Below are 26,514 nucleotides of genomic sequence, written 5' to 3'. Positions count from 1 at the left end.
GCCGGGCTTTCGTGTCTGAAATTCCAAACCATAAAAGAGCAGAATATTTAGATCAGACATAAAAAAAACAAATTGTGGTTACAGAGAAAAATTTACATTGATTTTGGTTCCAAAACTCTCAGGAAAAGGTTGCACCAGATAGATAAATTAGCTTTGTAAGCCTTTTTTCATGATTTAACATACATACTGTAGTACAGTCTTTATACATTTCCTGGCAGGGGGTCAAGAACACAATAATGTGCTTTACAAAGGGCAAAAAAGTGGTGGCACAGCTAATTGCAGCTTCTCTAACTGTAGGTTCCTCTGTTGTTTTCAGTGTGATGCGCATTTCCGACGTTCCTACAAAGTTGAAATGCGCTGAGATCCCTTCTCCCATTTAATTAAAACAATTAGATAATTTGGTGTAAAAAAGAAAGAGATCTCCGCCAGACAGCACTGGAAAAAGAATCGTCCCAGCAGGCTGGAGAATCTTTACAGGCCCGGTTCAGTCACATAGCATTCTGGCCTCAGGGGGTCTTGCCACTCTTTAAAACTCATCAGAGTGAGCAAAGTGCTGCTCTTTCACTGCAGGTAAACTCCCCGTTGATGCATTCTCTGCTCAGTCAAGAACAAAATTACTTTTTGGGTTTTTCATTATAACTGCTGTAATGAGCATATGAATATAATATGTCGCTACCAAGGTCTGATGAATGTTTACAGTACGTTATGAACATTAACAATAGGTTTGAGAAGAAAGACAGGTTTCTTTTGGATGACAAAGGGTCTCTAGAGTGGGTTGAATGCAAAACTGCCTGTTTATGTTGTAAAACTAGCTGTTTACGTTTACGTAGTAAATTTACTATGTGAACCTTAACCCCCAGTCTGTTTTCAATTGCTTTTTATGCATCCAAGCCCCGATGGTGAGATGTTCTTTGCCTGCACAAAGTGTACTGTTTTAGACAATAAATTACTATATAAAGGGCTTAAAGGGGAACTGCAGCCCCAGTTTCTTAGGTTATTAAATCTCAGTAACAAAATAAATTCATTGACGTTAAAGAAAGAAAAATACACATTTTGAATGAAGCACAAAATCATGACCTTTGTTAAAGTACTGTTAGTGGCCATGTCAGTTGGAAGGGATTTCCCACTGTGCACCACTAGAGGGCCCTCTAGCTGTCCACTCTCTAATTAGTCCCACCTGGGTCTTCATTAGAAACCCTATATTACATTCTCACGCAATCTCCATGTGTTGCCATCAATTGCAATGTGATGCAGCCCTACCTGCTCACTAGTCACTGTGATGACTAATGTAATGAGCGAATAAATACAGGTTATGCAGCAGACCTCTGAAATATTCCAACTTGATCTGCATGCAGATTTAACAAGTAAGTAGTATTTCTCGCAAAACTGTCTCTCAATTGAAAGCAATATTTCCATTGGATTAAAAGAGATGTATACCCAAGTCTGCTTGTTTACAATGTCACAGCACATCACAGGAAGTTGCCTTGATCTGGTTCGCAGAGCATGGTGCTGCGGACACTTGGAAATTTGGTCTATTTTGTGATGCAAGCTGGACGTTTCACAAGCTACTGTGTACAGATTACTTTCATTGTGGCTTGAAATGCACTCATCAATGCTGATTCTTTCCAGCTCTGAAATAGAAAGACGAAACTGTTTCCATTTCAGTCAGAGGTCATTTTTGTAGGCTGAGCCCTGTTGTCCAGACACTGACAAGTTGAGGTGGCACCGTAGCATTAGCAAGAACTGTCTGGGAGTTTCCTAGCAGTTATCTAGTTGGGGTTGTGTGGGCATCCTTGCCTTGTCATGTGTTAGAGGCCCTTGAGACTTTCAAGGCATCTGTGAGTTTGCAGTGTTGTCAGGGAGACCCACATCACTCCTCCCATGTGTCTGTGGGCACTATGGACTTTCCCTTGGAGCCAAAAAGTCCTCATAGCTCTCAGAGGTTCATAATTCCAGGGGGAAGCAGACACAGGAGGCCAAAGTGAGGCACAGTCACTGCGGTAATGGTGGAGGTGTTTCTGAAAAGAGCGGAAAATGAAAAGAAAACTAACGGGCGATTACAACTTAAAAAAAAAACAAACTAGAACGGTTTCTCAGCAGAGGCCTTTATAGGAAGAGGAAATGAGCTCGCAGCATTGCCTCACTTTTTCCTCTGGTTCCTGGGAAGGGAAATCCACAGGAGACACAGCGATCAAAGAAAACTCCGAAAAACAAAACCCACAGAAAACTCTCCGCGAGCTGGAAGCAGGCGGGGAGAAGATGTGGAACAGCAGCCAAAAATGATTTCCCATCATACACCGTCTTGTATTTTGCAATCGGTAAGGACACACAAAGAAACAAACCCACACAGGCCTTTCAAACAGTCCCGATTGGTTTGTGGATTTATTGAGCAGCTACTGTAAATCTCCTTCACCTGAACCTTATCTGAACTATTCTGGCATCGGTGCCGTAGCAGAGCTACACCAGGCTGTGCAGATTCATAGAGAAGGGGCCAGAGTGCTGCTTCTCAAGCGGTGTGCTGTTTGAGCTTTGTGAAGCTTCTGCAAATCTTGATAGAAAAACTACAGTGTACCGTACAAAAGAACACGATAAATGTATCAGACAAGAGGAGGTTTTTTGGTCTGTCCATTTAGTAGTTATTAGCCAATTGATCTGAGGATCTGATCCAGCTGTTCAGCTGGGTATCACTGTTCCACACTCCTACAGCCCTTTGCGTAAAGAAGTGCCTCCTGTTCTTGGTTTTAAATGAACTCCCACACAGTTGCAACTTGTGGTTCACTATTTATTCTGAGGAAATATGCTGGATTTACTTTGTTGATAAATAGATCTTGAACAGCAGGTGTGTCAGGTCTCATTGTAATCTTCTCTGTTCAAGACTAAAAAGGCACAGTTACTTGGAATGTAGGGCATTTTTTCTAATCCAGGGAAAGTATCTGGTTGTTATCATTCTCATGTCTTGCTGTGACCAATAGGAACTTCGGGTTGTCGTGAATGAGGAATACCATTTTGAATTATCATAAGTAGTCAATGCTAGTTACCACAGGCAGCTTGTGAACACAGATTTTCACAATTTGCTTTAGAATAACAGACACATCTTCTTGGGTTACGAGTAGCAAGTACAGCAGTGGTTTTCCCCTCTCATGGAAGTTGTATGATTCTGGGAGCAATGAATCTGAATTAATGGAAAACCAGACATTGAATGGTCCTGTAGTTTTGATAACAGTCCAAGTAAACCAGCACAGCTAAGAATAACCTGAAGAAATCATAAAAGAAAAAATATAGACTCAATAATCTGTATTTTTAAAAAAGGTTTTATTAATGTTTTTTATTATTAATACCTACTAATGTTTTATTAAACTTCCAACTTTCTGTCTGAACTGTGACCATCTGTCTTCTACTTTTATCACCGATTATTGGTCAGTGCTTTCCATTTATTAAAAACAGCTCTCCTATGCCAACAATCTCTTTTTTGGTTCCAGGCAAAACAGGCGCCTGTCTGTTGCTGACTGTATCATCTATTTTGAAAAGTCCTGATAAATAAAACATTGAACAAAATGAAAATCCACACAGACGTGTCACCAAAGCTTATCTGTATTCCATGGGAGGGAGCAAAATAGTTACTTATGAACTTTTTAAAGTTATTTTTTGCATTATTTTGGACCTTCTTAATATTAAGTGGCATTAAAGTAAGTAGTAAGTTACATTTTTTTAATGAACCGTTAAAATCAAAATACTTATAGTTTATATAAAGCCCAATTCTTCTTCTTAAATTGCAAAACAATGCATGCATTTATATTTCATTTTATTAATTTTAAGCATATAGCCATGGGTATTATTTCTTTGTGTGATCCTTTTCTCAACCTGAAACCTTTTCTTAAAGTCTTTGACAAGTCACTGCGCCACCATTCATAAAAATGTGTATGTACCTGATTAGTTTTTGTGAACGTCTATTACCTGCTCACAAGTGCTCTGATCCCAGTAATGAGTTCTTCTTGTTACACTGGCTGCTTTGAGTCCCCGTATCTCATGTCCTCAAATTGCTTTGGCTCTGTCACGTACACTAGCACCGAGACGCCACCTGTGCACTGCAGATGAACAAGAGAAAGTACTGTGGACTGTGCCGACACAACACAGCAGGAACAGCAGAGATTTACAGCTGATATTTACCTGCGAAGATTCCTATCTGGCACCAGCATGAGAGCCTGGAACCTAAGTGTCAGCAGCAGCATGCTTAATCTCTGCTAAAAACATATTGTATGAGAGGGAACTCAATTATATACACATTAGACTCCCACATTAGAACAATCATACAGCTGTATGCAGGTTGTTAATTTGAAATGATTGGCAGCTGGTCTTGACTTAATGTCATCTATCATATTTTTATTTTTGGCTCGTGCTGCATTTAGCCGCAACGCATACGTATCACTGTGCTGAATCCATGCACAGGACAATGAAGGAACATCCCTGATTGTTCCGATTTAGAAAATGAGTGATTATAGCCACAATTCTCTTGTCAAGCTTTTAGAAATGTAGCTGTCAATGTCACTGTTTAATTTTTCAGAGTGGAATGGTTCTCAAATCCACTTTTGTGTCTGAATAACTGAATTTTAACGTGTCAGTCCCAGAACGTCGGAGTGTTTCTTTACTCAGCTGTGTCATTGCTTGCAGCTCTGAGCTCTTAGAATAAAAATAATGTTATTTTTTTTTCTCTCTTTCATTCCACCATTCTGGTATATTAAACTTGAGTCTACAAGAAACCCTCTGTGCTAAAAGGTTATCTGTTCTATGCAATTTTGTATTATAGGTTCTAATATATCTTCTGAGGAATGTTCTTTGTGTTTTTGAAAGGTGTTAGACCTTTTTTTAACCATTTTCGGTTTTTCTCATTTGATACTCAGGACCCTCTGGCTCTCCCATCCACTCTTCAGTGATGCATTTTAAGCTCCACACGTGAGAGGATGGTTAGCGCCACCTGGTGGAGTGGTGCATATTGCACTGCAATTGCCCTGGAAGTATTTTTCAAAAAGAATTTCATATTGATGCATGCAGCAAGATCACAGTCTTAGAATGCAGTGAAACAAAGTTTTCAGAAAGGCTATCCCTCACCAAGGAAAGTACTTTCCCGACACTGTTCATCATCGGCGTCCAAATTTAATCAAGACGCACAAATTAATAGTTCTGCCATGCTGTCAGGCAACAGTATATTTTTTTCCCTAAATCATTTCTTTTAATCATCTTCATAGAAAGGAGGGCACGGCTTCATCTCACTTCACTGACATTTCAGGCATTTTAGAGTCAGCACAGTGCCTGGCACAAGTTCGTTAAGGCCTGTAAAATAATGCAACAGATTTTCCTTGAGGCAGAACCTCCTACAGACTCAAAAATTAATAAGCTGTATAATTTACTCAGGGGGGGAATCAGAATAACCTTCCGTCAAATAATGACCAAAATGGTAAGATATACTAAATTCGTTTTGGAATACAGCATTCTTACTCCATTGATTGAATTATTGAAATGGACTGATTCCAGATTTCTCCAGCAGGTTTCTTTCACTAGCACAGAAAGAAACTGCCACAGTTGCTCTGCTCCAATGACAGACAGGATGCAGGAACGAGGCGTGAAGTTAACACAAACCACCTGTGGTCTGCCCGCTCCATGTGAGCTGAGCAAGCCTATATTTTTAGCTTAACACCACATCTGGCTTCATTCGAAGCCTCGTCCGAAAGCCAGTCCCCAACATGCCCAGCGCCTAAAAAAACGGACAAGATCGAAACCACCTGACAGAGGCTTCACATAGTACAGTTCCTTTTTGGGACAAATAAACAACAGCTCAATGAAAGGAGAAATAATAATAATAAACTATGATTCAGAAAAGACAAGATAAGTCTGTTAAAACCTGTAAAGAGCCACTGGACTTTGGCTGTCAGTCTGTTCAGAGATATGTGGTGCTCAAAGTAGATAAGACTGTTTTAAACATTAGGGACAGTATCTAGGAATGTAATTCAGTATTTTTTTTTTTGCTTTGCAGCAGGGGGTAGAAAAGTTGTTCCACAGCTTGTGGGATCTAGGTGTGATTCTGGATGGCATGTACATTCTGTGTGGAGTTTGCATGTTCTCCCCCATGGCTGGGGGTTGTCTCAAGGTGCTCAAATCCCCCCACCCACACACATACACACTCTAAAAGCTATGTTTTCTGGGATATGTGGTGTCTCCAAATTGTACCCTGCATGTGTCTCCTGCAAAGGATTGGAGCCTCTCCCCTGGGTGCAGGCTTGAAAGAAGCCAGGGGAGCCAGCTTCAAGTCCACAGCTGGGTAGGTTGTTCCACACTCCTACAACCCTTTGGGTAAAGAAGTGCCTCCTCTCCTCAGTTTTAAATGCCCTTTAACGTAACTTCCACTTGTGCCCTCTGGTTCGTGTTTCACTGTTCACACTGGGCTGACTTTATCAGCATCTTTTAGGATTTTCAGCACTTAGTATCAGGTCTACTTGTTCAAGATGAAAACGTTCAGGACATTCCTTTTGGCTTCGGAATCTGGCTGCTCTTCTCTGGGTGGATTCCAGGGCAGCAATATATTTTTTCTAAAGTGATGACCTCTTTTTTTGTGTCACAACTTGTCTGATAAATGAATAAAAAAAGCAATCCCTTGCATTTACAGAGCACTTTTCCTTCCAAAGGATCCCATAGTACTTTGCACATACTGTACAGTGGGTGGGACCCACTTCATAAACCACGTGCCCATATGGAACAGCTGCACAGTGGACCAGGAGGAGGCGTGAGAAACAGAGCTTTAGCAAGGCTGGGTCTTACAAGCCCGCTGACCAATGATCACGTCACTGGAGTGACCTCAGTTAATAATTAAAATGATTAAAGTGTGGCTTTAGTAAAGTAAAAATGGAAAAAACATGAAGAAAAAAGCACTTAAAAATCATAATTCTTATGGAGGCTATAGGAGCCCATTAAAAAAATGAAGTTATTCTAAAAAAGTAACACAAAATAGAATAAAACAGAGTTTAGAATTAAACAGTAGTTGTATGAATATAATAAAACGCCTGTGCAAGGCAGCATCAGTGGAGTCACCACTTAATCACTACTCACTATGAACATCGGCAGTTCCCAGCTTCTAACCTCTAACCACTAACCACTGACTACTCAGCACTAACCTCCACCCTACAGACCTGGTCTGCTGGGTTAGGTTGGCCTCCCCTGATTTGTAACCTTGCTTATGTTCTTACAGATGTAAAAATATGGTCTTTTCTATTCCAGCATAGACAGACAAAGCTTGCAGCCCGCAGCACTATGTACTGTATGCACAGCTCAATACAGAAAGGAACATGATGATATAACTGCCAACCTACAGCAACATGTACAGTATAACAAGTCATTGACCTAGTTTCCACAAAGGGCTTGATAGTGTCTCTGCCAAACCATTTGCAAAGAAAGCCTCACATTGTTTCATTCATTTTCTAGCTCCACATATCGCACTTCTGTCACTAACGCTGAATATTTTCATGCTCAAGGTCCTTTTCGCATGTTCAACAATATACTATCTTTCAGATAGGTATTTCAAAATTAGTTGAATTTCATAAATAAAAAGATTTTGTTCAAAGGCTCTTATATGTAATTTGTAACGTCAGCTGGCATTCTGAGTACATCGGTACAATATTCAATTATATTCTTGTACGTCGGGGAGACTCAAGAGTCCAGGTGTCCAGAAATAAAACATTATGGCCTTGTCTACTTCTGATAGGCAGAGATTAACATCTCTGATGAATAGAACTCAAAGACTAGGAAGCAGATGATTATTAGATGTAAATATTATATTTTTAATGCACGGTACAGGTGGGTCATTTTATTTCAATAGTGACATTGATTTATTTTAAGAAGGCACTACTGAAATCTTTATGCATCTATATCTATATTTGGATGCAGGAAGCTGTCAGCACACAATTTCTGTTTATGTTTTCACCTGACAATCACAACATTTTCTTTTGAAACGTGATTTATTTTGCCAATTGAAAGATGCTCGTCACGCTGTAAGTAAAATTGACTGGCAATAGCACCAGCATTTTATTGAATGAGCAAAACATAACACTGTTTAAGCAACCAACCAAAGCCTTTGATACTTGTGGAAAATAAAGTTTAATAGCTGTCACAACACAAATCATAAATATAGCCTAGTTTATGTGCAAATTTAATTGGTTAAGCATAACCAAGAGACTTAAAATCAGGGTCACACAAAAAAGAGTATGAAGTGGCTTTGTCTTGCAGTCAGACTGAAAAGTTGTAACTATTCTCTTATTTTTCAAACCAAAGACTCAAAGTAAAGAAGGAGTCACCATTATAAACAAGTGATGTTGTGTAACCTAAAAGGCCACTTTCCTCCTTTGCAGAGAGATGCTGTCCCTCATTTAGAAAAGACAGAAGATCTTACAGATCTCAAAAAGTTCTAAGTTAGATCCATTACTTTCCTTCAGATGGGTTTTGAGAGCCCATGGATCAATACCCAGGCTCTGTTCACTGTGCATTTACTGCAGTATGTGGCTCAGGGGCTCATTTCAGCCCAGTAGAAGATAAAACACTTTTATGTTGATCCCCTTCCACAAACACTCCCTATCTGATTGAGATTAAAGGTTATGGTGCCTACATACAACATCAAAACACCCCAGCTCTGCCATAGCACACTATTGTCCTTATGGAAATCGGGGCACTCTCTGATACATTTATATAATAGTTTGCATTGGGCCAATATTTATAACCCTTTTGAGTAAACCCCTATTTACATAAAAAGCTCTCAAAATAAAATACTACACTTCCATAATGTAGCAGGATCAATAAGGCATGATAACTAAAAAAAAAACAGCTGAAAAGATGAATACACCATTCTGTATACTGAATGCATGTTTTACTAATTTGTATTGCTGGCAACAGCTCAACAGATTATGTTTTTGCAAATTAGTTTTGTACATGTGATCTTTTAGGGTTCAGCTAATTCTTTGTACTGGTGTCCTCAAAGGCACTTGTTAGTCTGATACACTTCAGATAATTCCATTATTCCATTTTACCACACAACATCAAGCACTTGTGACTGGATATCTAAGCAATGAAGCATTAGATATGGGCAAACTGGGACAGATTCAACTAGTGGGGCTTCACTCTGACTGAAGGTCCTGTTCTTCTAAGTGCATTGTTGTGGCACGGAGAAAATAAATGTCAGCACTGAGTGGAAGAACAGTTTTCTTGTTCTCAATGTCCTCCTGGACAAGACCCTTGCTTGCTTATCTGTGGTCCTGCTCGGATGCAGCGACCACCTCTGATCCATGTTTCTTCCAGCGTCCAACAGGTTTGGCACAAGATAAGAGCGATGCAAAACATTGCATGCTTTTTTTTTTACATCAAACGACAGTAGCAATTGTATTTGTCCTGCCTTTCATAACCATAACATGGCATCAGTTATGTATGACTGACAGCCAAGTATGTAAAACATAATGGACAACTTCAAGTCTCTCCTTGAAGAATAAAGCACAAGATGGGACAACTTCCTGGATAGGATGCCTGTCAGGAAGCGTCAATCAGGACCCTATGCAGACAGCAGAATCCGGAAGGGAGTGAAACAGACACGGGGAGGGAAGACTGGGATCGGGGCTGGTAGACGCACAGGGGGGCGTGACGACGGTGCGCTGGTGCTTGGGGGGGGAGTGGTCCAGGCGAACAGTCCAAAGGGATATCCAGGGTGAGCAAAAGTCCAGAAATGGGTGATCCATCCTCGACAGACACGACAAAAGTTAAAAACCGGAGTGGGATCCGCAGGGACAGGGAAATAAAAAGCCAGGAGCCAGGAAAGCTGTGGTGAAGCCGATGCCGTCAGGCCACTCCTGGACCCTCTGGTAGGTGGGCTTCCAGGCGTCCATCTTCCGGACTTGTAGGAGCGTCTGGCTATGATAGGGAGGAGCTGGATGGGAAGCAGGTGCACAAAATCCACTCAAACAAGGAAGAGCCGGAGCGCCCTTAAGAGGAGGGATTACGATCGTGACAATGCCAGGCTACTGCAGGGCACATCCACACAGAGGCTCAATTTAGCTGCATCAATTCACCTATACAGCACATCTCTGCAGGGTGCTAATTAAAACACTCCAACGCAGCCAAATCACGAGGAATCAAACTTGGGATCTAAGATCTGTGAATCCTGGGTTCAATACAGAAAAACACCGATAAACATTGGTGTTTGATCGGCAGCCCCCTACTGCAGTTCTAAGGGGGTTTTATAGAAATTCCCAGACCACCTGGTGCTAATCGCCCGGCTCAAAGCGAGGGAGGAAAGACCAGCACTATTAGAGCAAAGCGAACTAATTGCACGGTTTGCAATGGACGACAGTATTTGGATGGTGTTTCTTCCAGCCTCCTTTCTTAACCCAGGAGCTGTGTCGGCCTGGAGCCTTGCGAGAATTGGGTGAGGCACGCAGCCGGGGAGCCACCCCTCTCCTCCGAGGTGCAAGAAAAGAGGCTCAAAACAAGCAGTAAAAAAGTGTTTTACAGTCCAGCAGACAGCAGGATTACAACATCGGGCTGCATTCCAAAATGGAGACCTTTCTGAAAAAAAGTATGAAAAACGCCAAAGATATATGATATATGCCCCAAAAGGTAAGGTGAGAGAGAAGGAGGGGGATGGCTTTTATATTGGAAAGAACTTGTAAAAAAAATAGCTTTAGAGTCTGTTATAAAAGAAGATGACTCACACAATGTGCTTCTGATGGGAGCAGTGGTTCTATAATGGACTGTTTTCCAAATAAATACTATACACGTATGCAACTGTATTCTGACAGATGAAAGCCGAAGCTCTGCTCTTGAATCAGCAGGGTGTTTTGCGGATTGCAGATCCAAAACATCTGGATTCACTTGTGAATAAGCACAGGACTCAGCACGGGAGCTGAGCGCTGGACTGTGGTCCCATGCAATTACCTTGTGCGGGCTCCCAAGTGGCTCACAGCAGGTAGAGAGTGCCCAGGAGACATGAGTTTGAACCTGGGCCAGGTCACCTGCAAATTGTGACCAGAGTTTCCCTGAGTGGGACTTCCCAATTGTCTGCAAGTCACCTTCACTAGGATGGGAACTGGGTATTACAAATACCAGGGGAAAGAGGACAGTTTGCCCACCAATCCTGTTTGGTAGGTAGTAACTTATTCACCCAAGGCGAAAGAAGCCATGCCATTGACTTCAACAATATGGCTGAGTAGCTTGTTCCAGACTCCCACAACTCTTTTGGTAAAGCAGTGCCTCCTGTTATACATGCACTGCCATGTTATTTTTGCCCAGAAATTACTACAGAGATGGGCAAATGGTCTCCTGCCTGTCGCAAGTGTCAAAAGACAAATTCAGGAGCAGTGTGTGCAGCACTCTTCATTTCCCAGCCTCTGGTAGAGACCTCACCTGAGAGTATTAGTTTGGGCTTCTGGATGGGAGTCCACTCTGGTTTTGCTTTGCGAGAGTCATTGCGGATTTTCAAGCAGCGGTCCGGCCTTGATCCAGGTCTGCTCCTAGATTGAGGTCTTTGCCAGATCAGGAAACCCAAAGGCTACTGCGACCAATCAGGGAACACCGTTCAGGAAGCACATTATGTGAAACCACTGGCAGCTGCTGAAAATTAAACATACCCGAACCTCAGCTTGGTGGACAAGCTTTTAGCAATTAAAAAATCACTGTAATTTCTTTTTTGATAGGATTAAAATTCCTATACTGTATTCTAGTGCCTACAGTTCCTATAAAACGTGTTGTGCTTCTTCTTACAGTATCATCTGTCTTGTTAACATAGTTACCCATGACAAACATGTCCTACAACACAACACACCTCCCTCTGGAATAACAGCTCACACATTCATGGGACTCTCACAGCTGCGACTTACTCTGGTTTTGATACTGTCTGGTGAGCCGAGAGGACAAGGCATTCTCACGTTAATCCAACACAACCCCCTCCCCCAGGTCCCCTTTAAATGCCTGGCTTGACTGAAACAACAGTCACTGCCCCACATATGCAACCAATAGAGTTAATCGTGGACATGTATTGATTGGTTAGGATAGGGGAGACAGAGAGGTAAAGAATGAAGGCAGGGTTAGAAGACTTGCACTGCTCTGTTTGTCTATATTCTTCCACGCAAAATATTTTCCAGTAACTCCACCAAGAAAACAGACCCTGATGCAATGACGGCGCACTGTGCACAAAGCAGAGACCACCTGCTATTCTCAAAATCAACGCAACGGCAGAGCTTTAGTTAGCACTGTACCGAATGCAGCTGTAACCCGACACTGGGTTTAACCTGACATTGAGGCCTGAGGATTTATAGTCGGGCCTCCTCCCTCTCTGACTGTCTGGGCCAGGTGGGAGCGCCAAAATGAAGAAGGGCAGTGCAGTCACCTTGGACCATGTGTGGCAGGACACCGACAGTCTCTTGCAGGATGTTATATAGGGACCGTGGCACAGCAGACACTGCAATATCACTTCGGGTGAACACACTGGAAAGGCTCCACGCTGGGGGAGGTGTGCAGAAGGGACAGTGTTTACAGCACAAAGCAACACTGCACAAGGTTATGCGATAAGGCAAATCGGAGCTCAAAGGGGAATTCTCAGGGGCAGCCTTGCTGCACTCAGCATTGAGCTGTTTACTTGAAAGCAACGTTTTGATCACTGTGAGATGCTTCTTTCTGAAACGGCTAATCTCCTATTGGGATGCACATCAGCGCCGATCCTGACGCAGCGGCGAGAGAGCTGTTGGTTAAACATACAAAAGAGCCGCGCGGGGAATTGGTTTGCAAGGGAACACTTGAGCTAACTTGCAAATAAAACAAAAGCAAAAACAATGTTTGTTAGTTGTGCCGAATAACTTTCAAGCCATGCGGGGCTTTTTATTTATGGCTTTATTCAAGGGCCGTCAGTTTAAATGAACCAAGTTAGAAACCAGAGAAGCATGTGTTAACATACTGTACCGCTGTACAGCGTAAATACTTGAGCTGCATGGGGATGGTGACATTAAAAAAAATCCCACAAGTCTTCAAGATAACACTGAGCTGGCTTCAGCAATGGCTTTATTGCTTCAGAGAAGAGTTTTGTCAGTAGATCCTAAGCAGGCTGTTTCTATTTCCCTCTATCTGCTATCAGTAAGCTGCTTTCCTGGTGTGGGTTGCAGTAAGCCAGACTTGTCCTGGATGCAGGGGGCTCAAGGCAGGATGGAGGACCCCTACTACTCTCCCCCCAGGTTGGGACGCCACATGTCTCTGGACACTGGAACACAAAACACATGTGAGCACAAGGAGGGCATGTGGGCTCAGTGTCTTCCTGTTTATACTTGAGATTGTCATTTTATCACAGTGCAGTGGAGGTCAGGCTACAGTATGAGAATGAAGTATTTTGCAAAGTCTTAATTTGTGCACACTGAATCTTGCAACCCATAGATTAATATCTCATAAACATAAGTGATGGTGCCAGGAAAAAAAAAATATTCAGAGTGCCACAGCAGCCAAATCAGTTATGGAGAAATGGGCACTTGTATAACCAATTGCAATATTACATAGACAATATTACATCTACCAAAATATTAAGACAATTATAGTCTTTAGAAGTGATGAATCCTGTTAAAAGATTGTGAGAATGGCTCAGCCAAGTGTGTTTTCCTTTGTCAACTGTGTGAAAGAAGGCTGGTTTAAGTGAGCTCACAAGAGGTCTTATTGGTGGTGTGGGTTCTTGTGTTACAAGGATGAAGGTAATAACAGACCTGGCTAATGTGTCAATTCAAAATAAATAATCAATGCATTCACTTTTATGGGAAGAATTTTTCAAAAAGAATTTGGCCAGGCTTAGAAGAAGTAGAAGGTACCCTCATGTTAAGGAATGAACGCATGATGGAGTTTATTTGCTCATGAAACCATGGTAAAATGGAATTTCCACGATTTCAGACATGAAACAGGATAATGTAAGAACAAGATCAAATGTGATAAAAAGATGCTGGTGTACTTGACAAGGTTCTCCCAACAGTGATTACGGACCGAGATGGTATAGTCAGATTTTTGTAATGTGCAGTCCTTAATTCATGCATAAATGGTTCTGTTGAGCTTGTTGTTAAAAGTAATTCTGGCACTCAATAAGTTTTGTTTACCACCTTGATGAGCTTTGTTTTAGCGTGTTTAAAAGCGTCAGCCTTGTCCCTGTGCAATAGGAAAAAACATTCTCTGAGAAGCCAACTCAATTTAACTTATTAGAGTTTTAATACAGAGTTACTGGTGGTACATCACTTTTTTATCCACTGACAGAATCACTCAAAGCATTTTACCCCCTTGGAAAAAAAGGCTCCTTTTCTTCTTTCTTTAAAGAGTCGGATTTTAAATAGCAAAATAAGGATTTTTTCCAGTATGTTATTGTAAATCAAGACTTTCAAATTCCCCTTATTCCTCCCCAAATTGTAAATAGAGCATTATTATATGCACATCACTCTCACCTTATGTGACATCTGATTGGCTTAATATCTTGTAATATGTCATCTCTGTCTTGCACAAGAGATTCACTTGTCCAATAAATCTCTTCTGCTTGATTCGTGAATGAATCAAACTCAGAATGAGGTTTATGATGTGTTTTAATGCTCAGCTTCCCAGATCTTTCTAATTCTGAACACTTCAGCTTTCAAAGTCAAGCTCAATGGATACTGAGACACAGTTGATGTTTAAAGGATCATTAATGTCTGGGCAAGAAACTACTGTACAACCTCCCTACGTCTGACTATTTTGTGATGAATTTATTCAGGAAGTTCCAAAGCGACTGGTCTGTTTGTCCCTCACAAATAGGCAGCATGGGATTTATCAAAAGTGATATTGCCATGTTGCAAAAATTGCTTAATGCAATTCAAGTTACTTTAAAAAAGACAGGAGAAAAACAAGCGAAAAAAGAGACAGTGGTTGTTTTTCCTTTCTTTATCTTGTGCAGCGTTGTGATAGCAGAACACAAAAATCTTGCTTTTTCCAGCAGTGGCATGTTGAAGGGATCGCTGGGACATCTGATGAAAGGGGGTACAGAATAAAAGAAAGGAGACTTTCTGAAAAATGCTTCATGCCCTAATATTAAAGGGCAAATTAAAGTCAGGTTGTACATTCAGACACAAATCAGATTGCCTAATAATGAAAAGCTCCGTGCTTGGTCAGTGTCACTTTCTGGTAAGTGTCATCAATCCAGCACAATGATATTTCACTAAGCGCCTGAATATGCATGAATCCATTAGAAGACAAAGGCAGGGAGAGGATCGGGAATTCAAGTCTTGCAGGTCATTGAGTTAAAGCCAATGCAAGTCTGAAATAATTAATAATGAAGCTGCTAAATTCCCTGTTGAAGCAATATTAACGCAGAGCTTTCAATCATGGTGCTCGCTGCATATTCCTCTGCAACACAAAAAAGGGAGAGGGACAGTGACTCCACTCCCTCCAGATTGCCATGCTATCAAGTGCAAAACTATAAAAGGTTTTAATGGGCATATGTTTTCAAGCCAGCCCTCACTGAGCCCGGTCACTGCAGTCAAACACACACGAGTATGAATTATGTAACACTTGAAAAGAAACAAACTACGCTGCAAGTGTTCGCTTTGTGCAGCACACAGCATTTTAAGGTTCATGCACGTTAAAAAGCTCATTCCAGGCCTCTGGAGTGGCTCAAACAGAGGAGTTTGTTAGGAATGCATACTGAACCCTGGAGTGATTGACGCCTGGACTATACCTGAGATTCCTCAAGTGCCAGTGGACACCTGGGCACATACACCTTCACAGATTGGGTATCCTTGCCATGACACGTGAGCTTGAATGCTGTTGCTGAGAGAGAGCTGCATCATTCTCTCTACATCTCTCCTTCTGTTCTGCAGGCACTCGGTCATGTACAGAATAAACAACAGCTCAGCAGCCCTGACAAGTACTGTACACGCTCTGGAGAGACGCATGCAGGGTTAACACCCTCTCCCTGGCGAGAAAGCTGGAGAGTTCCAGTGGAAGGCTATAGAAAATCTTGCAAACTTTCAAGAAAGGAAAAAACGCCTATACCGCTGGCTGGCGTTACAGGGTGAGCAGCCCCAGCTATGGAGAGCCAGCAGGTTTTACAGATGAGCTAAATGACCGAAGAGTGGCTCTCCCAGACCAGGCCAGCCTATACTGGGCTCGTGCACAGGAGGCAATCAGTCAAAATGCAAAAGTCACTTTGCGCTTTGATCAACAGGATTACAGTACAAACCGAGGGGAGGCCAGATAGTTTCCCCTCGAATGCTCAAGGTTATTCGGGCACAGGCCCTGCTGGCTCCTGCATGTGAGTAACCCCCAAGAGCGAAGATGTCCTCCTTAGTTACTAGCCTGTTTGTGAAAGTGCTCGTGGGCTTTTTAAATGATCTTCACACTCTCTTAGTTAGTACTCAGAGTATTATCTGTACTGGCATCTCTTTGCACTGTTGACTCAAGACAGCCGCCAGTGGGAATATTTTAAAAAGGAACCAATAGAAGTCTATTTTTAAGTGGTCTGCCTGAATTTAGACACCTAGGGATGGATGATAAGATAGGGATAGGATGTTTGTTATGTGTCATGTTTATTGAAAGCTACTGTAGATGGTTTTGGAAAGTGCCGTACAAAGGGTGGGTGGAAAGCTGTATTTGTTTTATTCTGATTACACACACTGGGGTGATCGTTCTACATTGCTCAGACACTGGTCATTGCATTGCCCCAAATCCCGAAGCCATCAACAGAGCCAAGCCATCAGAGACTTGGATTCACAAGCATTTATTGCAAATGTATTGCATTGAAGAATCAGGTAGAGACATAACTTAAATCTTCACCAGACACTAAAATCAGTGTAGACCACTGACCAGAGATGAGTGTATGCATAGTATAATGCATAGTATAGTATCTTGTGAATTACCCAGGCTTTTGCATCAGTTAGATGAAATCTTTTAGTTAAGCACACATAAAAATCAGTTGTTCGTCTTTAGTACATATTCTGGCCAATCATGTGAAAGGCATATATAAACTCGTGCTGGAATGGCTGCAATGGTGAAATGCATTCATGCCTTTGTAAAGTTGATGCGAGCAGGAGACATTAAGGTGTTTTTAGGTTGGGGCTTCAAAACCCGGGTGAGACACCGCTGATCTGCCCCCAAAACTTACTCTCGTAAAATCACAACTGTATAAAGGAGTGCGAATCGTAGCTGCTTTACACTAATGAAGTGTGTAATTTGTACGAACAGATGGTGATCAATGCTGGATGAAAAAGCAACACGTGTGAAGTTGTGTACTACCAGCAGGCTAGACTGTCAAGTGGACTACTCTGTGCACTTTTTTCAACTGCCTGCTTGCTTTTCCCGTTATCCTCTTTCGGTAATTTAACTGCCTGCACCTACGAGCCCAGGGACTCGGTATTCTGCCTGCGTTGTCCTGAGGGCCGCAGTTCCACTGGAAAGGAAGATTTCTGGGCTGCCTGCCGGTGGGCGTTGCCTAAGGGCTCATTAAAAAATACATTACAAATAATAAGACGGGAAGTGAAGACCTCAAAAGCTCTTTTATAGGCTATGGATGTGGCGTGTGATTTGCGATTATGCTGGATGTTTGAAGAGTTTACACTGAAAGACCTGTTACCGTTGCTTTTCCTTACAGGCAGTGTGCTGGAAGTCGATTCCGTTGGTCCAAACCTGCCAGCTTCTTCCTGAAAGCTTTTGCACAACGAAGATACTGATGTTTTACTTGCATGACAGCGTGGATCATTTTAAAGTTTGAGAAGCAATGCAGCCTCATCAGATCGTTGCAGATACTGCTCTGCAAATTAATAGATGTGTGGGAAGAGATACCCTTAGAGCAGAATAAATACAAATTTCAATTTGAACAGGGTTTCTTCACCAGTCTGCTGAGCTGTTGAGCTCTCATGCACTGCATTTCAAAATACACACATGTGACCCAAAATTAATGCCGCCGTTGTGGCATATGCGAAAGAAATCCACATTCTGGTGAATCATCCAATAGACTCTCACTACATGATTGATTGATTGATTGATTGCTGAAGTATGACATCGATTACAAAAATTGTATGCACTTTTCTTTAAACAATTGGAAAATGCAAGGTGTTGTTTCAAACTATATGGTTTACAATAACTTCTTCCCCCTGGCAGAGCAAATCGTTAAATAGGAAAAAAAAACTTAGAACACTTCACGGCTCTCATCTCTCAGCTTAGCCAAGGCAATCACACTAGAGCGAGCCAGAAGAGTCTTTCATTTCAAAGACCTGGTCAAAGGCAACTTGAAGAAATGCATCAATATCCACCCCTGGGAGATTATGGCTCTTGTCCTAACCCAATGAAGCAAGAATATCTGGATAGGAAACCAGCACTTTGCGACTCAATGATGTCAGAGCGAGAACCCAGGAGGAAGCAGAGCCCTGAAGCGAGCTGCCATGAGTGTATTGCACAATACATGACCACGACTTCTGAGATGACACCTCCTCAAGCTGCCAGACAGTCTGCAGATCTGGCACCGGCCTCATCAATCACCTTCAGCTTCGTGGAAGACTGTCATCCTTGAACGTGAGGGATAATAAATGAATCAGTGACTTTTGTCTGGCAATATTTAGCAGAACTGTCATGACAGCTGGAAATGTGGGGTTACAGGAGTGTCAAATTTAGGCCTACTGGTACTGTGCATCGTGACGACACCTTTCCATTGCCGGTAACTGCCGATACGCTGACATCTCATCAGTCTCCTTTAGTAGACCTCTACGGCCAAGCTCAGGCTTCTGTCCAGGCCTTTCAGTACACTGCAGTCCAACAGCCTGCCTGACTCTTGGCAGGGTGGATGGCTAATTTATGTGAAGAATCTCTCCCGAAATGAACTATCCTTTTAACCCCATTTATGTCTGTAAGCTTGGATCTCTACGAAACGTATCCATTACCAACCTTGTAATTGTCTGCATTATCAAGATGCTGCATCTTATACCATTTTTTCTAAACAGTTTGGAATGTTGGGTTTCAGCTCATCTCCTTCAGAGATTCATTCAAATGATAAATGGTGGGATATATTGAAGGATCTGCTTTATTCCTTGGCATTATCCACTGAGACCGCCTGAAATAATCAAATATTAATAGGCTTATTAGGCTACATCTGGGTTACTACATCTGCAGACACTCTGCTCTCCAGGGGGTAATACACTGGGCTTTTCTAACCCCCATTACCTTGTAAAATGGTTGCTGGACTGGAACACAAATCAAAGTTTTTTTTCCCCTATCTGCTTTTTCATTTCACAGGTTAAAAGACAACAAACCACAATAAAACTTCTTGTCTGGTCTTGTGGATGGGTGACCCCTAGATTCATGGACAGAGACTATGTAGTATCGCACTTCACAACAATACGGGTCTGTAGCAGCCAGTATGCCAAATCTTTTCTCTCTCTCTCTGGACATCACAATAGAGGGCCAAGAGCATTGCACCTGAGCTCCCTTAAGCTCTTTTTTATTCAATCTTTGATCTGCTCTGCATAGAAATGGCAGTGCTGATGTGTCCTTTCCATAACTTTTCCCCCAACCCTCTTCCGCCCCAACTCCTAAAATCCGTGACTGAAATGAAACACGAGACATGAGACATGAGAGTGATGTGCAGGTCCTTACCTGCTAGGACCAAACCAGGATTTGTTTCTTATGCTGGAACCATCGGAATGTTGGTAAAAGTGGTGAGAGATCAAAAGACATCAAACCAGTAACAATGGTTTACCACAGAGCACCCTAAACCACATCCTTCTGATCCCAGCTTCTGCTGGCCTGTTTTCCAGCAGAGTCCTCAGACGCCCCTCGGTAAGCTGAAGTTTTCACATTACTTATTCATCATTGCACCCAACTTGGAATCTACAGTTTTACAGCCGAAAACGAATTTGCAAGAAAAAAGGTCTGTTTTTGGAAGAAACTCATTTCTGGATGTCCTTATTCAGCTCTTTGTCCCTGTCGTTGGTCACTTTTAACAGTTGGTTCACACCTTAAAGATGTGGTTAGACAGCAGGAGGCTTTAAACACTGGAACAACTGAATGAGGCTGAGCTCAATGAATCCGTGCAAAATATGTTTGCAGGACTGAGCACAGAACCCAGTTTAAATAGTTATTTTCAAGCAATTCTATTTCATATAAGGGGGTTAATAATGACGAGCTCAACTGGACCAGAAACAAGAGTCGTGTTTGTTTCAGCACCAGGGCTGAGATATTAAGGATACTTCCTTCCATTAATATAATGCTTTTCATCCTGAAGGAACCCAACTGCTGAGCTTCTAAAGCAAAGCAATCCCTGTCCTGGGGGGGCTGTAAGGTTTTAGGGTTATTCAAAGCAGCAGCAGCACCAGAGTGGTCCACTTTAGCCAATGATGAGCTGACTGGGTTCATTAAGAGCCGAGTTGCAATTAAAAACCTGCAGACACACGGGCCCTCCAGGACCACCACGATCACCCTCAGCCATGAGGAGTAAGAGTTGTGCTACATTATTCATTATTTAATTGATCTGCAAGAAGCTTAAGTACTGTACATAACTATAAAACCAGCCCGGCTGTATGCAAGGCCTGGAAGCTATTCTTTGACTTCCTTCATATACAGAGCCCTGCGTTACTGGGAAACTGAAGCAAACTCTTGTCATTACTTTATAGCATTGCAGTTCCTGAAGAGTCCCATGCCTTCGGACTGATGCAGTTGGAATACTTAGCTGATCAGTTACTAAAATGATGTCCCTAACTAGACCTACAGATCTAAGATAAGATCATGTTTATTTTCACAGCTGATCAGGGCTATAAAATTAAGAACTCAGAGGGCTGGTGTACATGCACAGTTTTGTTCCAGCTTTGCACTTAAGCGCCTAAGCAAACTCTGTATTGGCTTAATTGGACCAATTCAGTAGTTTCTCCAGCTCTTCAGGGTGCTAGTGCTGGATGTGCTAAGCAGGCAGGTACCCTGGGGTTGTAGCATTAGATATAGACACCAAAGGACACAATGACTGGAGGCCAGTCACAGTGCAAACAAAGCAGGGTTTCCATATCAGGATGTTTGCCCAGTATGGTTTAAGGAGAAGGCGCATCCCATGACGTTGTCATCTAATGGAAAAAAAACTGTCATCTAATATAGCCTGGAACTGTTTTAAACAAACGCCAGGACCCGAGCTTGCCTGGTACTCAGATTTATTATTTTTTTAAAAGGGGAAGAAAACACATACTGTAGAACAACAGAAGATTTCTGATAATTTTTTCTTTTACCCTTGAAACACTCGTGGTTTATTTAGAGCAAATAATGCAGCACATTTCCTAAATTCGCCACCACCGTAGTCTAATTAGGTATCGTGCTAACGCAGCACAAAGTGCAGAGGTGTTCACACCTGGGAACAGCCTTGTGCGATTTCTATCATTATTGCTCTTCAGCGCAGAGTAGCCGATAATGAGACGCTTTAAGAGTAAACAACTATCAAAGCATTTGTTTGAGCAAAAGGCACTGCAGGTAGGCATCAGCGATTTCCTTCATTTTCTAAAGTAGCACGATAGCAACATAATTTATATCAGCATGCCTCACGGGAACCGCAAGAGAATACTAAATGGCTTTTCGGGGTGAAACAGTTTGGCAGAACTCTATATCATCTGGGTAGTATATAGCTTGCTTTCCAATCCACACCATCTTACACACACGAAGCAATTTGCAGGTAGTCGGCTCCATACAAGAACTTAAAAGATATAGAGGCGTCCGCCTTCTTACAGACATCAGGTTATTCCAGAATTTCAACCACTGTCTCCTCCGGGGAAAACAAACTCTTTCGTTTTGCAATTTTCTCTCGGCCCGTTTGGTTTAATGTGCTCCTATGATCATTCCGAAGAGACTCCGATTGTACTTTTCTCCGTTTAGCGTGAAATTTGATGTTTCGTGTAAACGGAAAGCGAAGAGAACAGTACAGCATAGTTCGGCTTTGATAACCCACCCCAGGAAAATAGGCTAACCCCAAAACCGGTGTTGGTAAACGTAATTTAAAAAAAAACAACTATTACAAATCTATTATATTGGTATTAGTTATCTAATTATTTAAATAAATGACTATAATTGAGCTCAAACGCAACCGGTGGGTTAATCGGTAAATTTACAAATATTATTGTATTCGAAGTAAGCAATTAATGTAATGAATTGTAATCAGTTAATGATAACGTGCACTTCAGAAATGTTTTCAAGACCACGCAAAAAATGTCCATTCAACCAATATTCCGTCAGGTGGAAGACGTACAGCGTGTCTCCTGAAACACAAGACGATTTGAAAAATGATGTTGATGATGAGCAGAGAACTTTCTGAAAGAGATGGGATCGAAAATCCATAACCCTCGAATTGAAGGGGGATAATTAATGGAATGTCATAGGAGCTGCTTTCTGACTGAATGCCTTTTTTGCTGTACGACAGCTTCAGATGAGATACGAGCCGGCGGAGAACATGCCACAAGCGTCCGCACGTTCTTTTAACCGATTCGCTCTCCTAAAGCCTCTGAACGGTCTTTTTTTTTTTTAAAGTCGCTATTTAGATTCCGTTTTCAAGCTGAAGTACATGAAGAACAAGTCATAGGTTTAATTCCATGCTGAAAAGAGACGTTTCGGCTGTGGAGCCTTCTTCGGGTCTGAGGAAGACAGGGCAGGCAGCAAAGATGAAATAACACAGGAAAACAAAAGTTGGGAGAGGGGAGGAGGTGAAGAGAGGGGTAAAGTCGAAATCTGCATGTGAATAGAGAAGATTGCACGAAAACAAGTCTGACGTTGAGAGAAGGTGTGAACCAGGTTTCAGGATAATTTTTGTTTCTGATGTCTTTCTGCGGCGGGAGTTGAGAAACCCTTCATTGAGAACTCAGATGGAGAGATCAATGTGATCAGGGCCGTCAGAGGTGAAATGAGAAACTATGGGCTTGGAGAAATCTTTACTCTTCACAGCCCTGACATCGGTCTCATAGGCTCATAGGTGGCGTTCCCCGACACCAAGAAGACCTACTGCTCCGACGCCTTCGACGCTCCTAGTATATGAAGAATGCTTGTATACACTATATTGTACATTTACATTATAAATAAAATCGGCCAGCATCGGCCAAACGGAGTTTGGAAATAAAAGGAAAGACATCGACACCGCGTTTCTTTGTGCTGTGACAATTTCCCGGAGCCTAATTTCATAGTTTGTGGCGAAGGTAGGAAAATTACATCCCGCTGCGTGTTGCCGTAAATTCCGACACGACTCCCTCAACATGATGCAGTTCTGCGCAGCGAGGAATCGTGAAACGAACATGTTGAATGTTGGTTAATCGCTTACGGACTTCAAATTCTGGTACATCTCGTTAAACCGACAAGGGCCGGAGGGTTATTGATAGGTGAGAAACGAAACACCGGTTTGAAATCAGCGTCTGATTTATATTTGCAAATAGTCAATGTGTTTATTCTTATCCGTTTATTCAGATAAAAGTAAAACAACACGGTAACAGCAATTCCTGAGCTCCTGTCAGGTTTGCCGGCACCGAAATAGGTAGGAGATCCCCATGGTAACATATACTGTAGCTTGCCCCAGAATAAAGATAGGAGTGGTCTTATACGCGCTGCACAGCTCGACTGCTCTCAGTGCGCAGTAAGCTCCCGTATTGGCAGGAGGACGGGATAAAACTAGTTAAGAAACCAGACCTCTACTACAGACACAGAAACATGGACCGGGAGTGATATCTGCAACCGACTGAAACGCCGGGTGACACCAGCAATCGGGAACTGGTTAATACTGTACCCAAAGCGAACTGTACTGTAAACATCAAAACCCTTGTAGATCGCGACAGGGACATCCTTCAGAGTTTAAAAGACAGACATTAAGATGAAGAACATAAATTGGTTTAAGGGCGCAGTTCGACAGTGATAGTGGTGCAGGGGGTCTGGAGAAGCGCTCTCACTCTGCGGGAGCCCTGAAGTCGTACGGCGGGGCAAATGACCGCAGGCTGCGGCAGGAGTCGCCCCGGTCACCGGATTCCCAGCCAGGACGCCGGGCGCCCCCGCTGATACCCTCAGCCCCGAGGCAGCAGCGCAAGCGTGGCCCCCCTGGAGGACTCGCCGGGCGATGCTGTCTCCGGACGTGCCGGAGTTAGGAGCTATTCTGTGAAGGATCCCCGGCAGCTCGGAGCATCCGGACTGTTCCGAGCGTCAGCGACAAACTGCACAGGAGTTGGGCGGCAGAGCAGATAACGTCCCAGCAGGCACGGAAATCTTGCCGGCTGAACTGCCGAGTGCAGACACTTGCTCTGCTAAGAATTTGGCGACTGTGGCATTGCTTTAGTCTGAAAGAAGCGGAGGCTCGGATGGACAGGTCGCAGCCTTCAGTGAATCTATAAACAAGGGACAGGCAGCATAACGTTTCAGCGCGCTTTTTGGAAGGCTTGGACGAATGCATGTAGCGTGTGACCGATTACCATCCACAAACAACACAGGCTTTGATTGGAGGAATTCAATATTAATAAAAGCATGACTAATAATAAAAAGCAAACAGATACACCTAATACGATTGGGTATCATATTGGATTCATTAAACCCGATGAATTTGGGTTCACCGAAACAGATTAACTCGAGTTATGGAGCGCGTATTATCCAGAGAATTAGATAAAGCGCCTGTAGGTCAGCGATAGGATAAGAGGAGTTACAATAAGCAAGCACCTCGCTGGGATTTCGAGAGGAGACCGATTAATCTTATTTTGAATGTAAAACACTCCGGTATAACGCTCTAGAAATTAAACTGCTTGCGCTGAAGCTTTTGCTATGATCATGTAAAGTTGTTTTTTTATGTCCCATTTTTCCACGTATGAACTCTGAAACCAAGAAAAGGATTTTGAGATTGTTTTTCTTGTACGAAAACTGACTCCAATGCTTAGGATTAAAATCAGGTACATACTGTACACGATATGCACAGTAACATGACTGGGGATATTTCACGGCCGCGGACATTTTAAACTGGATACTTTTGTAGTCTACACGTTTTTTAGACGGAGCTATTAATGCATAAACACAGAAAAAGAAAAAAAAGCCATGCGATGATTATTACAAAGATGCGGAAATTAGCGGGACTCACTATGACCGCTGTGTTGGTGAGTTCAATACAACAGTAATTCCAGCACAGACTCTGAAACGTTGATCTTCTCCGGTCAGCCTAAGGAAGAAGGACTATCACTTCACCCAAAACATCTCTTTGTGTGAAGACAAGAGTTCTGTCATTTCTGCTAGACACATGTGCCACCTCAGTTACAATCCCAGAAAAATGCTTTGCGCCCAGATTCTGCAGGTGAGTGTGTGTACCGGTGGTTTCGGGTGTCCTATGCGGACAGGAGGGGCGAATGCGCTCGCTTATTCGTTGCGCTGATAGCAGAGGTTAACGGTCTGACCGGTGTTTTCCTGCTACTCAGGCAACGTTATCAACAGCACCTGGAGAATTTAATACAGAGACCGAGGGGTTTGGTACAGTATGTATCTTTAGAAATACAACTTCCATTCGAAAGCATCGTGATCGGCAACGTTTAGAATGAACTGACATCCAATAACACATACAGTATCTAATGGCACTTATATTTGCATGGGGGAGGTCTTTTTAAATGATGATTTTTAAGTTTTGCCAAAAAGCTGTACTGTATATTCTTTATATTTAAGTTTTGCGGAAAGATTCTGCGCAATACTACGGTAGTGTAGTGAAACCTCACTCCTATTCAAAGTTAAAAAGCTCCAGACATTTCACTAGTCTAGCTGATTCATGAAATTCGCCGTAGTGCCTTGGGGATAGTATGTCATTCATTTCTGAGCCGGTGCGACTTTGTGGTTCGTGGTTTAGCATTCATGGATGCTCGCTGTGAACACTCAAAACAAATACTGTAGGTCTGAAGAGGGGTTTAACAGCGTTTCCATAGTATTAAAACGTCCTGGAAAAAGTTAAATGTTAATGCTTGCTAAACACCGAGTACAATCATAAAACGATTATGCCCACTTTATTATGTAATAATGACCTTCCGAATCACTGTTAATGAGAATGGACAGCTGTACTCACGGCGACTCAACGAAAGTGGGGAAAAAAAACCGAGATCGATCAGTTACCATTGGAAAAGTTAATGACTAATGTTTAAGTGTTCCGATATTGCATGTCCCATTGGATAGGCTAGCTACGGAAAAAGACCATGGTGACGAAACAAATGTATATCCAAGCATCCGATACTTAACATAGGAACATAACACAATGCCCTGTGGTATCGACATGTACAATGTCTGTCCAATAAATACATGATGAAGGATTTTTCATTTACAGTTTGAATGCCAGTAATTATAGTAGGCCTAATTGAGGTTATTGTCAAATGAACATATACAGTAGCACAATGTACGAAATAGCAGAAGCAGCCGCAATGTCAGTGGTAACATGCAGCCTGGCCCCTAGCTCATTTGGACGCCGCGTTATTAGTTCAACACTCCTGCGACGGTACGCTT

At 42.4% G+C, this 26,514-nt stretch overlaps 1 protein-coding gene across 2 annotated transcripts in view; it reads left to right on the top strand.

Moving 5' to 3' along the window:
• Window positions 1-21,418: 21,418 nt before the first annotated feature.
• crhr1 (corticotropin releasing hormone receptor 1) overlaps window positions 21,419-26,514 on the top strand; it is an 89,106-nt gene continuing 84,010 nt past the window's right edge. Inside the window, exon 1 of one of the 2 annotated variants that reach the window (XM_015362236.2) lies at window positions 21,419-21,507. In XM_015362236.2, the coding sequence (XP_015217722.1) occupies window positions 21,448-21,507 (60 nt within the window). In that variant the 5' untranslated portion in view covers window positions 21,419-21,447. Of the gene's footprint in view, window positions 21,508-22,358; window positions 25,331-26,514 lie in introns of those variants that run through there. The other variant, XM_015362237.2, reaches the window with a different exon arrangement.

This window comes from Lepisosteus oculatus, chromosome 28 (assembly GCF_040954835.1).
Source record: "Lepisosteus oculatus isolate fLepOcu1 chromosome 28, fLepOcu1.hap2, whole genome shotgun sequence".
Classification (NCBI taxonomy): Eukaryota; Metazoa; Chordata; class Actinopteri; order Semionotiformes; family Lepisosteidae; genus Lepisosteus; species Lepisosteus oculatus.
The sequence above is the reverse complement of the archived record's forward strand: the minus strand, read 5'-3'. Positions and strand labels throughout refer to the sequence as shown.